General features: G+C 39.0%; 1 protein-coding gene across 1 annotated transcript; it reads right to left on the bottom strand.

Moving 5' to 3' along the window:
• Positions 1 to 1,901: 1,901 nt before the first annotated feature.
• On the bottom strand, positions 1,902 to 13,282 carry ntmt2 (N-terminal Xaa-Pro-Lys N-methyltransferase). The gene is made up of 4 exons (XM_006803610.3): positions 12,875 to 13,282; positions 6,667 to 6,839; positions 3,668 to 3,920; positions 1,902 to 2,563 (listed from the first exon to the last, which is right to left on the bottom strand). Exons 1-4 carry the CDS (start codon positions 13,068 to 13,070, stop codon positions 2,307 to 2,309), a joined length of 879 nt encoding a protein of 292 aa, XP_006803673.2. The 5' UTR covers positions 13,071 to 13,282; the 3' UTR covers positions 1,902 to 2,306.
• Positions 13,283 to 13,637: the final 355 nt, after the last annotated feature.

Below are 13,637 nucleotides of genomic sequence, written 5' to 3'. Positions count from 1 at the left end.
TATTATTATTTTTCCCCAAAAAACGACTAAACTGTCTCCACATCAGCTCTATAAACATGGCAACATATGCTGTAAGAGTCTATGTAATTTCAGACAGAGATCTGTCATCCCTGTTTTACACGCAGATTACAATGACTAATTAAACTGAGAAATTAAAATACTCCCAGTTGGGATGTGATTCATTTGTAAATTTCCACTTTGTTATAACAATGTAGCATTCTAGTTTGGTGCTGTTTTGAATGGCATACTGCTCTACATTTATAATATTACTTTATGCAAACAGTTACCTTTGACTGGACTGAAACTATGATAAGGTTAGCTTGGATAAAAAGTTAAAAATTGTTCTGAGGAATAGGCTTGCCGAAGCTAGGTGTCTGACCTCTACAGCATTTTCTAGTTCTGCCAGTGCTTCTTTATGGTGGTCCCTAGAGACAAAGCAAGTACAAACTCAGAAGCAAGTACAAATTCCAAAACACAACAGAAGAGTTCCAGCACAATAGGGGCAGTGTTGAGTAGGGATGGGTATCGTTTAGGTTTTATCCGATACTGGTGCCAAACTGGTACTTAAACGATGCTCGAACCGGTGCTTAAAGAATGGAAGACACAAACTTGTCCTAAAACCTCTCATGTTTAGCTGTTTTTTTGTAAAAAGATAACAATGTTAGCCTTTTCTGCAGCTATAGGGTATATATGGTATCACTCTTGGCTGGAAGCAGTGCTTAAACAATTGAAAAAACACAAACTTTGTCCAAAAACCTCTCATGTTTAGCTGAGACCACTTTTTCTTTGGTCATTTTAGCCTTTGTATCTGCCATCAAACAAGAAGACACCCGTATATAACAACCACGGTGTTTGCTAGTTCACCTTACATGCATTAATGTGATAATGTGGTTATCACATGGTTAGCGTACTCAACGTAAATTACACACAAACAACATTAAGCTACTCACGCAGAGAAGAACGGCTGCTGCTGCCATCATCATCCATCATCATTTCTGCTACACTGGCAGGGCTAGGGGCCACGACTCTACTCTTCGGGTTCTTAGGGGATGTTGCTAACTCCGGTCCGATAACAGGCACCACGCCCACAATAGATGTGCTCGGCGTGAGCTCTCGCAGCAAGCTATCAAATACGGTGCATTTCTCGGCTTAGAAAAAACGCTATGCGTCGCCAGGCGTTTCATTAGATTCGAGGTGTTACCTCCTTTGCACAGTATCACCTTAAAGCACTTGTTGCAGGCTGCTGAGTTTGCATCTTTTGCTGTGAAGTACAGCCAGATTTTGACCGCTTCGCCTTGGGCATTTTTAATCTGTAGCTCTGCTCTAAAAGAACGTACGTACCTGGGCCCGCCTACTATCCTCGGAAACGTAAAATGATTGGCTAGAATCCAAAGTGTATGACATCTCAGGGAAAAAAAGCACCGAAATGTGCGCTGCTTTTCGGTCTGGTTACTACCGTTTATGTCAGAACCAATACCGGTACCCATCCCTAGTGTTGAGCTTCTCTCTGAGCAAAGCACACTGACTGTTAGTTAACGTCAGATTTGACTCCACCTTAAGCTAAGCGTTCATAGTAATTAAAAAAAAATTAAACAAACAACAGTTTGCATATTACCTTTCTTATAAAGCGTGGTTGTTCTATCCTTGCAGGTGTTTCCCGCCGGTATCCAACTCCATGTGTTTGCAACAAACTTGCCATTTATTTTGCAAATCAAGCTAAACACTGCCCCTAGCATCATGGAGCAGTTTGTACGTGTTCTGGAGTTTGTACGTGCTTTGTCTTTAGGGGCCACCGTACTTCTTAACTGTTGAGCATTCCCAGAATACACAGTATGATGACATACTGAACCATCCCAGCTGTTTGCTGTCAAGTTTTCTAAACAAGCTTTTAAAAGTAGCAAAACCAATTGAAATGGCATGGTAACTATGTCCATCCACTGCATGCAACAAAAATAACAAAAATAACATATTATTAACAAAAATAATATGCCATTTTTCCAGACAATGTATCCAGATATATATTACAAGTTTGTGCAACGTTTTGTTTTTAAATCTTACATGATTCATATTTGTTGTTGATGTTTGATTTAGTTAAAAACTTAAACTAAAATCCAGTAGTAAATAAGGATGCACGTTATTCCATTGTTTTAGTCCGAACCACAAGATCAAGATCATTGATGTCATAAAGATATAAAGAGCAGAAAAAAATCCTGAAATATCAAGTGAACTCAGCTATGAGCTGAATTTTCCTTTGTGTTTTTAAAGCAAACCACAAGCTTAAGCTGTTTGCACTAAAATTGTCTCTTCTATTTCATAGCAATCATCCAGACAGGCATAATGACCTCAGGGAAGCCTCCCTGTCTCTCAACAGCCAGGACCTCCAGTCCAGCCTTGGCAATGATGGTCTTCATGATGTCCAGGTGGCGGCTAATGCTGCTATCGATGGGGTCCAGCTTGCAGCCTTGCCTAGCCATATTATCCTTGATTATGATAACACCATTTGGACGCAGACTCTTTTTGCAGCGAAACAAGAAGTTCATCAGGTCCTTGTCTGTTAGGTGGCCTAAAGGGAAAGACAGGAAAAATAGTCACTCCTAACTGATTTATTAGTTACTGCAGAAATCATCAAGTCCCCCAATAGAACTATGGAAGTCCAGTGACTGTGATCTCACCCAAATGCAAACACCTTGAGTCAGAATAATCTTAACAAAAGTCACGTCGTTTATCAAGAAGATAATTCATTAACAAAAAGCTAGACATGAAATACAAAAGGAACTGAAAACTTCAAATTACACAAAATGAACTGGGAAACATACTATGAGGTACAAGGAGCTCGGACACATTAGGCAAAATGAGCTGACGCTCAAGGACAAAGGGAGACTGACACAATATATTCATACAGGAGGGTGATTAGGGGAGCAGAGACACTGTGATACACAGCAGTAACAAATTAGACATAACGAGACGGGGGGGACATAAAGCACACGAGACAGGGGACTATCAAAATGAATCAGGACGCACAAACACTGAGAGATTAGGGCAATGTGAGCTTGACGCAGACAAAAAGTAAAAAAACATGGAGACATGGCAAACTTAACATAAATGGCACTAAACTACAAAATACAGATATGAGACTAAAAGGACAGAAAGGGAATGCCAAAGGGAACTAATAAACGTTAAAAAGTTATCTAAAATAAACTAGAGATACATAATATACAAGGAGAACAATATGAGATTAGAATAATTCATAAGCACAAATATAAAAATAGAACCTCAGAATATTTTTTAAAGAATTTTAGGATCTTCTGTTTGAAAAAGTGCAAAATGCATCAACAAGTTTGCAGAATTACAACAGCATGCAAAATATTTGGAAAAGTTTTATTTTGTATCTGTATTTTGTATCAGCCAAAGATAAGGTAGATAAAGTGTCAAGGGTATAAGTGCTTTCTGTCAAGGGTACATGGGCAGTAACTTAGAGGACAGCAGTTAAGTGACAAGCCATTGTACCTCTAAGTCTAAAAGTATAAGTATAATGAGGTACTTAAGAGTATACTGTATCTTCATAAGTATACAATTTGAAGCATCATTGTACAATAGATGACAATTCAAATATATCAATACACCTGATCTTTCATGAGCAGAGTGTATCGATAACCTTCATACTTACATGCCACCCATTGCATCCATATGACATCATACTTGTTTTTTGGAGGTGTGAATTCTTGCAGATTGTAGCAGTAGTAGGTCTCAATACGGTCAGCATCGTCACCCAGGTACTCCTCATGTGCATGGAGCAGGAAGTGCTCCATCATGTCTGCCATCTCCAGTTTCTCAAACACAGGAAGGAGCACACCTTTGGCTACCCGCCCGATCCCACAGCCACAATCCAGAGCACACTGGGTGCCCGCATTACCGGGCCCCTGTTGTTAAGAAAAAAGAAAAAGAAAGGATAGACTCATATAACTTTAATCAAAATAATTTTGAAGGATACTTAGAGTTTAAAGTTAGGAAAATGCAGACTGTCTATAAAGCAAATGTAGTCATAAAATGAGATTTTCAATTTTACAGAAAAGAAAAAGATGCTTAAATCTTTCTTGTTCTTCTAGAAGTGCATTATTATCATGTCTAAATCATAAAAAGTTCTATACTTTTTGTTTTATGTTACCAGGTGTCAAGCTTTAATGCTCAAAAGTACCAAACAAATCAACCCCAGTTCCTTAGGGTAACAAAGCAATGAACTTTACCACAAGGGAATAAAAAGTCACCTCACTTGACTTGTGCTGGTTTTCTTCCTCTTCATTTGGTATTCTGACCTCACTACAACCCCTCCACATCAGGGACCCCAGTTTATGATTGTAGGAAAGTATGGGGGCCCACAGAGCTCTGTTACAGGAAGCTTCTTGGTTTCAGTGAATTACTGCCATATTGCTGTGCGCTTATGTAGCTCTCTTTAATCTGGATGCGTTCTAAATCTTTTCCTGCCACACTCTTTTTTTAATGGAAATGTCAGGTGTAAACAGAAGCTGTTCACAGCCAGGGAAGAGACTTTGGAAGAGAATAATAATATGTAGCCAGACACACACATAGATTTTTTACTCATCATTCACCATCTTTACATTCAACTGATGAGAGTGCCACGATAAAGAACCCACCACACAGCAGTGTAGGTTGAGTGCTTTTATTTTCAGAATGTCCTTGCAGCAACTTTCCAGCTGCCCTCCTCCTGCTTTACGCCACACACAATGGGGAGACATAATCAGATGATGCAGGTTATGTGTGTGAGAGCCCTCCCCCAACACCACACCCTGAAGCCACTGATCCCCCCCTCCCCCCCTGCAGCTAAGCCACAAGCCACACCCTGCCACATACCCCCATCGCCTGACTTAGACTGGAGAGCCATCTAGGCCTAGCCTAGCCGAGCAGGAGAGGAAATCAGTGACAACCATCTCCATCCCTGGCCTATGGACCACCTGGTGGAGAGCCAGATGCCACCAGGTGATCCGGACGTTGGCATCCTTCATGCGACGGAGGCACTGCAGTTCCATCACCCATCCGAACACAGGGTGAAAAGGCAGCCCAGGAGGTAATAATGAAGGAGCATTGTTGATTGCCCACTGGAAGACCAGGCACTCTTTCCCTACTGTGCTGTGCCTAGTCTCCCACTCCGACAGTTTGCTGCTAATAGGAGAATTGGCTGAAGCGGCACTATGGGATATTTGTGGCTGTCCCCATGCACACATCTAACCTCCAAACACTCTGCCTCCAGCAATGCCCCAGGCCAAACCAGGGTTTGGTGGGGCAGGGTCTGCATAGAACCCGAGTCCACCATAGCCTGGTGGACGCATTCAGACTCCACAGCATTCCTTCTGACATCATCTCTAACTAGTGGCTCCAGTTCAGCTCTCGTGTATGGGAGTTTTGGACTGAGGTCCCTCTTCAGTGCAATGTCTCCTCCAACCTGTCAATATGGCACTCCAAGCTGGTGTGGGTAGAATACGCCCACAACACCATGACCTCTGCTGCTATGGGCCTATTAATCTTTGAAGCATCGCTTGGCTAGGAGCCACCTCATTCCCAGCCACTGAAGGTGAGCTTACTGTCCCCTCAGATGTCCCCTCCTATGAACATTGCTCTCTGTATGGAGTCCAAAAAATTGGCTCCCAGTTTCATTGGCCTGTTTGAAATACACTAAATCATTAACCCTATCTCTGCCAAGTTGAAATTGATATAGAATATGAAAATTCACAATGTTTTCAATATCTTCAGTCCACTGTATACATTAATTTTTAAATTGCTGCCCCGATTTCCCATTTTCTTTATGCTTTTTGAGCATTTTAATTTTATATGGTTATATTACTGCTAGAGAAAGGACGCCCCCTAAGTGTCTGTAGTTCCTTTTAAGCAGTCTTAGGAGTTTGGAAATAAAGGGCATGTAGCCTGACTCCCCTGTCTACAGCAGCAATACACACACAGACAAACCCAGAACATTAAAGAATTCCTTTCCTTGTCCACTGTACAAAAGTTAGCACTGTTTTTTAAAAAAACAAAAAACAAAACTATAGTACAAAGTGATTACCAGCTGTTGGCTCAGCTCACTCTGTGTGGGTGTTTATGAGGCTGCCATCACAACTATAGTATAATTAGAATTTGCACTGAGGCGCCATCATCACGAAACAATAATTTGTTTTGTACAATCAGGATGACAGATTTCTCACCAAAAATAGATTCTGGCATGTACACTAAGAGCTACATTGCAAATTGATATACTACAGGACAATATGCAGAAACTATGACAAAGTGCATGCAAAGCATATACTTTAAAGCTTAAAAGCTATTTTTATTCATCTTTAGGCATGAAAAGATGAATAAAAATACTTTAAAAAAAAAAGGTTGTCATAATTCATGCATTGCAGGGTTAAATAACAATAATTACAATGAAACACATCATAGTAACATTAAACGATCAGTGGGTGGCAGGGTATGGAGTGACACATCAGTGTCCAATGGGGTGGTTTATGTTCAAGTATACCATCAACACTCACACAAATACAAGAAAACAGCCTTTGACTAGCTGCCCACTGTAGTGACCACTATGCGTGAAAATTTCCCACATTTGTTTTTCCTGGATTCTATTAATTGAATGTGAGGTACTAACTTTTGACTTACCACGAACCTCTTCAAAAACTGAAGGGAACCTTCCAGATCAACATGGGATATTTCTACGAAATCTCCCATCATGCCCTCCTCTGAGGCAGGAACATCCTCGTAGAACTTCTGAGCTCTGTAGTAGAACTGTTTCTCTCCTTTGATGTACTCACAGGTGACTGGGAACAGCTTCACTGTTAGAACACATGGACAAACATACCGGGTGACCTATCATAAAACCCAGAACGTCATTTGAACACAATTGTCTGGTGCTCTATTGTCACTTGTAGCCTGCAACACAAAACTTGTGATGACCAACTACACAGACTGTTTATTACTATTCAATGACAGTCACAAGACTCATCCTTTAATGTGTCTTGTATTCTGTATGAGATACAAATATTATTGAGGACCAGAATTATGTGAGACTAAACATTTAAACATTTGGGATAAGGGTGCAGGACAGAGAAAAAGTTCTGGAACTACACTCACAGCTTTCCCCATTTTTAGCAGCAACTGTCACAACCGCATCAGGCACAAAATAGGCATGGTATTTTGCTCTAAATATAGTTCAGTGGCGCTATAGTTAACACCAACACCTTACAACAAGAGCTGATGCCAGTAAATTATAAACATTGCCCGTGCTTATTCCTAGTTTCTGTATTGTAATGCTTATCCACTAATATTAAATTGTGTTCTGCAAAAATCTATTATATCCACTCAGTTCTTTCAGATTACCTAATCTTTTCATGTAACGTGTGGTTACTGTGGAAGCACCCTCTGAGGTGTTTGTGCCCTTGGTTGAGGGTGAGTGAGAATGTCATTGCCACCACTTCAGACTTCAAACTTGTGTTAGTTTTTAGACTTCACCATTTCGCAAAATTATGCTATAGCAATAACCCACGTGTTGCAATGTGACAACACATTAAATCAACACATGTAATGAGCTATAGTGGGAAAGTGTTAAGAAGTTTACCAGATATGAATTTATAAGAATAATGTCTGTTTTAAATCAATGATCAATTAGTTTGATATGATTATTTTGACTGGTTTGAGTTTTTCCAAAGCATTACAAAGATGACACGAGACTGCTCTGTATGAAGATGGTTTCAGTCCCATAGGAAATGTAGAATGATAATTTGATCACTACTATAAATAGGGATGCGGTGTAGTATTCCTACACTCAGCTCAGCTGTTATATGGTACATGATAACCATGTGGTTGATTCAAGTTACTGTTGTGAATTTACAAATGTTTAAAACGAATAAGTTTTATTACTGGGAGGCTGATAATAGAAATGTATACAGTACTGAAATTTCGATATTGCCTTTCAAGAAACTTTATAATTCGCTTTTTAAACTATCCCAAACTTCCACTACTTCAGCTCTACTGAGCTGAAATAAATTCTGTAATAAATGAACATATTCCTTGTCACTGACTTCGTAACAAGTTGTTTCGGGGAGGAGGCTGAGGGAAATGTGTCAGTTTGATAACTAATAGCATGATTCATGACACGGTGGCTTAATCATGCTGCACCTGGCAAGGCTCACTAAAATAAGATGTAAAAGGAGACAAATGTGGTTATGACCTAACATTTTTCTCACAGTAACAGCTTTGATCAAAGCACCTACAACTGGTGTTTACTTGTCATGTTATCTCTCAGGACAGCTTTCAGAGGAAGTGTAAGTATAGAAACGTTGAGAAGAACGGAGAAGACCTGAAGACAGCTTGATAGCACACTTGTCTGCCAATCAAACTGTACATCTAGCTCACACCTTGAAAGTGCACCAGCTCATTAGAAGCTGATCTTGGACTTTCTGTGTAACAGAATACTTGCTTAGATGATACAAGGGGGAGGATTAATCTGTCATGCTGTTAGTAAATGACCTGACTGCAGCCGTCTGATGGTAGATCAGACGGCATAGCACTGTCTGACATGAGTAAGTGCTCTCATGCATGATATGTCATTCCATTAATGGTCCTTGTATCAAATGAATGGTAAGAAAATAAGACACGTTTGAGTCTGAATGACCTACAGCTCAAGATCTCCTGTTGCTGCTGTTCAGCCCATGATCTCATGATAGACATGAGTGCACTCTGGAGATGATTAGCTATTATTTAAACTGTTAATGCACTGCAGTGCTTCCAATGACACTTTTTTATGAATGTACTAACCATTAATGATTCATATATGTCAATTCACTCACTAGCATTAGTACTAACAAATCGCTATCCTGTAACTGTTTAATGGTATAAAAACAAAGCTACAAAAGAAATTTTACTTTGTTTCTGTTAATAAAAAATTTCATTACACATATGGTTCAGCACTTGGAAGAAAGGCTAAGTTGTCGAAAACATTTGGAATTACCAGGACTTACAACCAATTGCTCATCAACTCCAATCAACTCTTCATCTAAGCCACAAAAATCCTGTCTTTACACTGATATCAGTTGTATTTGCTGCTTAAAGTCAAGTGACCTCTTGAATTTAAATTTGGAGAACCCCCTTAAGCAATAGATATGGCAATAACCTATATTGCCATATCCATTCACTCATCAATCCAAATCATTAAAGTCAGGTTTTTCAGTCACATCCATGGCTGCATGTGTATAAAAGAGCAGAGCAGTCTGATGGCTGAGTCTGGGTTTGGTGGTTGCTATGAGAACGGTACTTGCTTGGGTGGACTGTGCCAACCCTAAAGTTTGGTAAAGGGGGGATTACGATGTGGGGTTCTTTTTCAGGAGACGAGCTCCTTAGATGCAGTGAAAGGAACTGTTAATACTTCAGCATAGATAATTCAGACAATAATATGCTCCCATTTGTGGATCCGTCCCTTCCTGTTCCAACACTTCCAACACACTCCTCTAAAGATTGTGGAAAGCCTTCCTAGGAGAGTTGAAGCTGTTGTAGCTGGACCAACATCATATTCAATCCCTTGGATTAAAAATGGGGTCTCAGGTTCATATGCATACTAAGACAGATGGGGAGTACATTTGGCCATATATAGGCAATATATACTTTACTAAAATGCCTATATATTTTCTGTAGCTGCTTGGGAAACTAACACAATGATAAGAAGGTATTTTATATAAATTCTCCATCAAAATTCTTTATGTTCTCTCTGTTGTTTGCCACATCCCTACTGAGTTCCTGATGAAGACTTTTAGGGTCCTGTTGATCTCGTATGGCTCTAGACATTTCAGGATCCTTTCTTGTAGTCAATGAGTAATTTTATTTTTTTATTTCAAGTAACATTACCAGGAATTTCTGTTTGCTAATAGTATAAGTCTTTTGGATAGGCTGGAAGCAGAAATGTGCAGGTCACACCACAGCTTATTGAACAGTGGTGTTGTTTGTTGTTGTTTAAAAAGGATTCACATGCTTTTTATCTTTTAGTGATAGGCGAAGTGCAATATACTGGAGGTGTATGCAGCAACCCTAGTGTGACCATTACATGAAAATATCCACATCACCTTTCTATCTAAGGAAAGAGTTGTACTATTACTGTCCACTTTATTAGGTACACCTTGCTTTTACTAGGTTGCCCCTTTATGCCTCTACCTTAATTAGAAGATTTTACAAGATGTTGAAAATATCAGAGCTTTTGATCCATTTTGGCATGATAGTATCACACAGTTGCTGCACATTTGTCAGCTGCCACGAGGGAGCAATGAGGCATTTCCCATTCTGCCACATGCCAAAGGTGCCCTTTTGGATTGAAATCTGTTAATTGTAGAGGTCATTTAAATACAATTAACTCAATTTTATGTTCAAGAAACCAGGCTGCGATTGTCTGAGCTTTTTGACACGGTGCATTAATCTGCTGAAAGCAGCTGTTAGAAGATGGGTCCGGTTTGGATATTAAGGTATAGAATTTAATCAATGCTCACTTGATACTAGGGGCCCAAAGTGTGCCAAGAAAATATCCCAAAATATCATATCACATCATTACCGCACCAGACTTAACTTTCTGAAACAAGGTAGGATGGATCCAATGTATGTACACATGTTGTGATAACTTGGACTATTTCATTACAAATGGCATCTGATATAAAATAAATAAGCTAATACATTTAAATAGTGCCAAATTACATATGTATTCCATCTGCTGTGTCAACCTTTTAGGAAATAAGGTAGCAAAAGTAGGAAAAGGGCTACTTAATCTATATAGAATAAAGGGAACTTAAAATCTTTTATATAATATATATATAATTTTACATGTTTAAGTTGCATTCACACTTTTTTTAAAAAAAATGTCAAAGTATAGAAATGTACAAGGACACAATGTCATGAACATGCACATGTGAGAATGTTTAAGTATTTGGTAGGTAAACATAACATTTTATATTGTAATGCAATTAATGCAATTAAATCTAGTGCAAATAAATGACTATTCTGGATATACAGTCACTAAACATCTATTTAGACTACATACAAAAAATATAACAAAGGAAAAAGAGCTATTGTTATAGTGGACACTGCATGTCCTGCAAACTATACATCTGCACTAATCAGTGATAGGGGAAATTTATCTTTAAGGGGTTGCTCCCATAAAGCCTGAAGCCTATAAAGCAAACTTAAATGAGCTGTGGGCCACTGCTGGCAGTGTCATCTCATTGGAGGGCTACGTTAGTGCTCAAGTAGTACAAAAAAACAAACAAACACACAAAAATATTTCTGAAAATGTAGTGTTTTGCCTTTTTTTAAAAAAAATTTAAATGTTGTATAACAAGGCAAAACTGCAAACATGAGCGCAAATATATATATTTTTTCTCACTCTTTAACTGAAGCCCTTCATTGAACTACCAAATAAACAAATTGGTACTCTCTTTCTGGTGAGACACATGGCAGCATTTCTGCTATAACCTTTTTTGTATTTAGCAAAATAAAAAATCAGACATATGTGTACACATTAGTTTTTGACTGCTAGTGAAAATTGTTTCACTTAATGAACTGACACAGCCAATCCCTCAACATGTTTGTACTCTCTGCTCATACTGCTTTCATATTAAATCATTTTTTGCTTTTTAAAGAATTTATTTTAACATTGAACTCAACAACAAACAAATCCTCCCTATCAACAAAAGGAACTTCAAGGGCCAAATTGCATTATATTTCTTCACGTCACTACAAGTACGGGTGACGTGGGCAGCAAGTGGTCCCCAGACCGCAAGTTTGAGACCCCTGCTATAAAGCATCTCTGACCATAAAGGTGATTGTCAGAGTTGCAAAAAGATGTACTGCAATGGTTAAGTAGGGAGAAGAGTAGGGAGATGTAGACAGTCAGTTAGTCAGTCCAAGAATAAGAGATAATAAGAGATTTATGAAGTCAGACACGTGCTTTCAGTTACTAAGTCAACAAAACAGTTAGCAGAAACAAAAACAAAAAGGTGAACTCGTCCAAAACACATAAGGAAGAAGCCTATGAAGGTGAATGCCAAAGCAATAATCTCAGATAATCTGAGAAAGCAAGAAAAACATCTTGAGAATGGCTGGAACACCTGACTGCAGTAAGTAATAAAGAAATTAAAACATAGATGTCCATTAATTAAGTTGTGTGTAACAATGAAAAATCGCATAGGGAGAAAAATATTGAACACCCTTATTTTAATTTATTTAATACCTTGTACAGAAGCCTTTTGTGGTGATGACAACTTCAAAACACCTCCCGTATGGAGGAACTACTCGCACGTATTGCTCAGGTGTGATTGTGGCCCATTTTTCCTCAGTCTTCAAAGCCTTTAGGTTCGGTGGGCACCTTCTGTGAACTCTGTTCAAGTTCTTTCCAAGACTTTCAACTGTGTGTGTGTGTGGTTGTTTGTTTTTGTGTATGGACATACTGCAAATCAATTTCCCATTGGGGACAATAAAGTTACCATTGAACCATTGGAAAGACATAAGTTAACTAAATCTGAGAACAAGCCATAGTTAGAGGTAAATCCTGGCATTCTAGGTAAGTGCAGTGGTGGTGATGCAGGACTTAAAGTCATACAAATCAATATTTACGAGTAACTGTCTAGATACCCTCTAAGAATTAGGATCAACATTATCCGAAGGAGTCTGTAATGTGCCGTGAGGTGCAGTAAGAACAACCTTTTGTTATTTTAGCTATTTCAGCAACCTGACTTTGGCAAAACATGGGTATGAAAAGAAGAGAAGAACACATCACACCTGTCATGAAATCAACATTCAAGAAAAGATTTTAGTACATTTCTATGACCCAACTTACCCAGTGGAACCTTCTCTAGCAGGTACAGGTAGCTGGCAAAGAACTCACTCCTCAGTGTGTGGTGTAGGTGAAAGGACATGCTGTGGCGACACATGGTGTCATCTGTCCCTTTCCAGCGGTCCCTGAATGCCTGGTGAGCACCCTTGTACTCAAAGTTTGAGGAGCCGTTTTTGTCATTTTCAAGTGTAATCTCCATTTTTAGTCTTTTATCCAGAAAGATCTTGAAGAGCAATGGTACAGCAGAGAAGTGTAAAAGACTGAATACTGCGGTGCCCGTTTAGGATACTGTTTCTCCAGCTGCTGCTATATCTGTCTAGCTGAGTGTTCAACAAGTCTCTGCCAGTGTTCAAATAACCAGCAGAGATCTTTTTCACAGGACGCACACAGGAGGTCCCACCAGATTTACAGATCACCTGCTAGAGACACTGACTGTAAAGAAGTGAGAAGGGGGCAGGGCATAAATGAAGGGACTTATTTCTACAGGAACTCATGACCAATAAGCCCACAGAAGGTGACTGAACTGCAGAGTTTAAATTCCAACAAGTCCTTACACACACAGTTTAGACAACAGGTAGCAGTTATTAAAAGCTCCAAGATTCTATGAGTAAATATGACCAGACAGGAATATTATTTATTATTATGAAATATGAATTGAATGCCATTTTTATTCAAGGTCATTTATTCAAAACTTGGAATAAATATTAATTTAATTTATAAAGTTTTCCACTTTTTTAATACTGTTGAAAAAATTTGGGAATAATCT

This window comes from Neolamprologus brichardi, chromosome 17 (assembly GCF_056152115.1).
Source record: "Neolamprologus brichardi isolate AB-2024 chromosome 17, ASM5615211v1, whole genome shotgun sequence".
Taxonomy (NCBI): Eukaryota; Metazoa; Chordata; class Actinopteri; order Cichliformes; family Cichlidae; genus Neolamprologus; species Neolamprologus brichardi.
The sequence above is the reverse complement of the archived record's forward strand: the minus strand, read 5'-3'. Positions and strand labels throughout refer to the sequence as shown.

Excerpts from the sequence above, each read along its gene's own strand:
- ntmt2 (XM_006803610.3), bottom strand. The coding sequence starts at position 13,070 with ATGGAGATTACACTTGAAAATGACAAAAACGGCTCCTCAAACTTTGAG. Across the intron at positions 6,840-12,874 it reads GCTAGAGAAGGTTCCACTGG|TGAAGCTGTTCCCAGTCACC; the intron begins GTAAGTTGGGTC and ends GTGTTCTAACAG. Across the intron at positions 3,921-6,666 it reads AGTTTTTGAAGAGGTTCGTG|GGGCCCGGTAATGCGGGCAC; the intron begins GTAAGTCAAAAG and ends TCTTAACAACAG.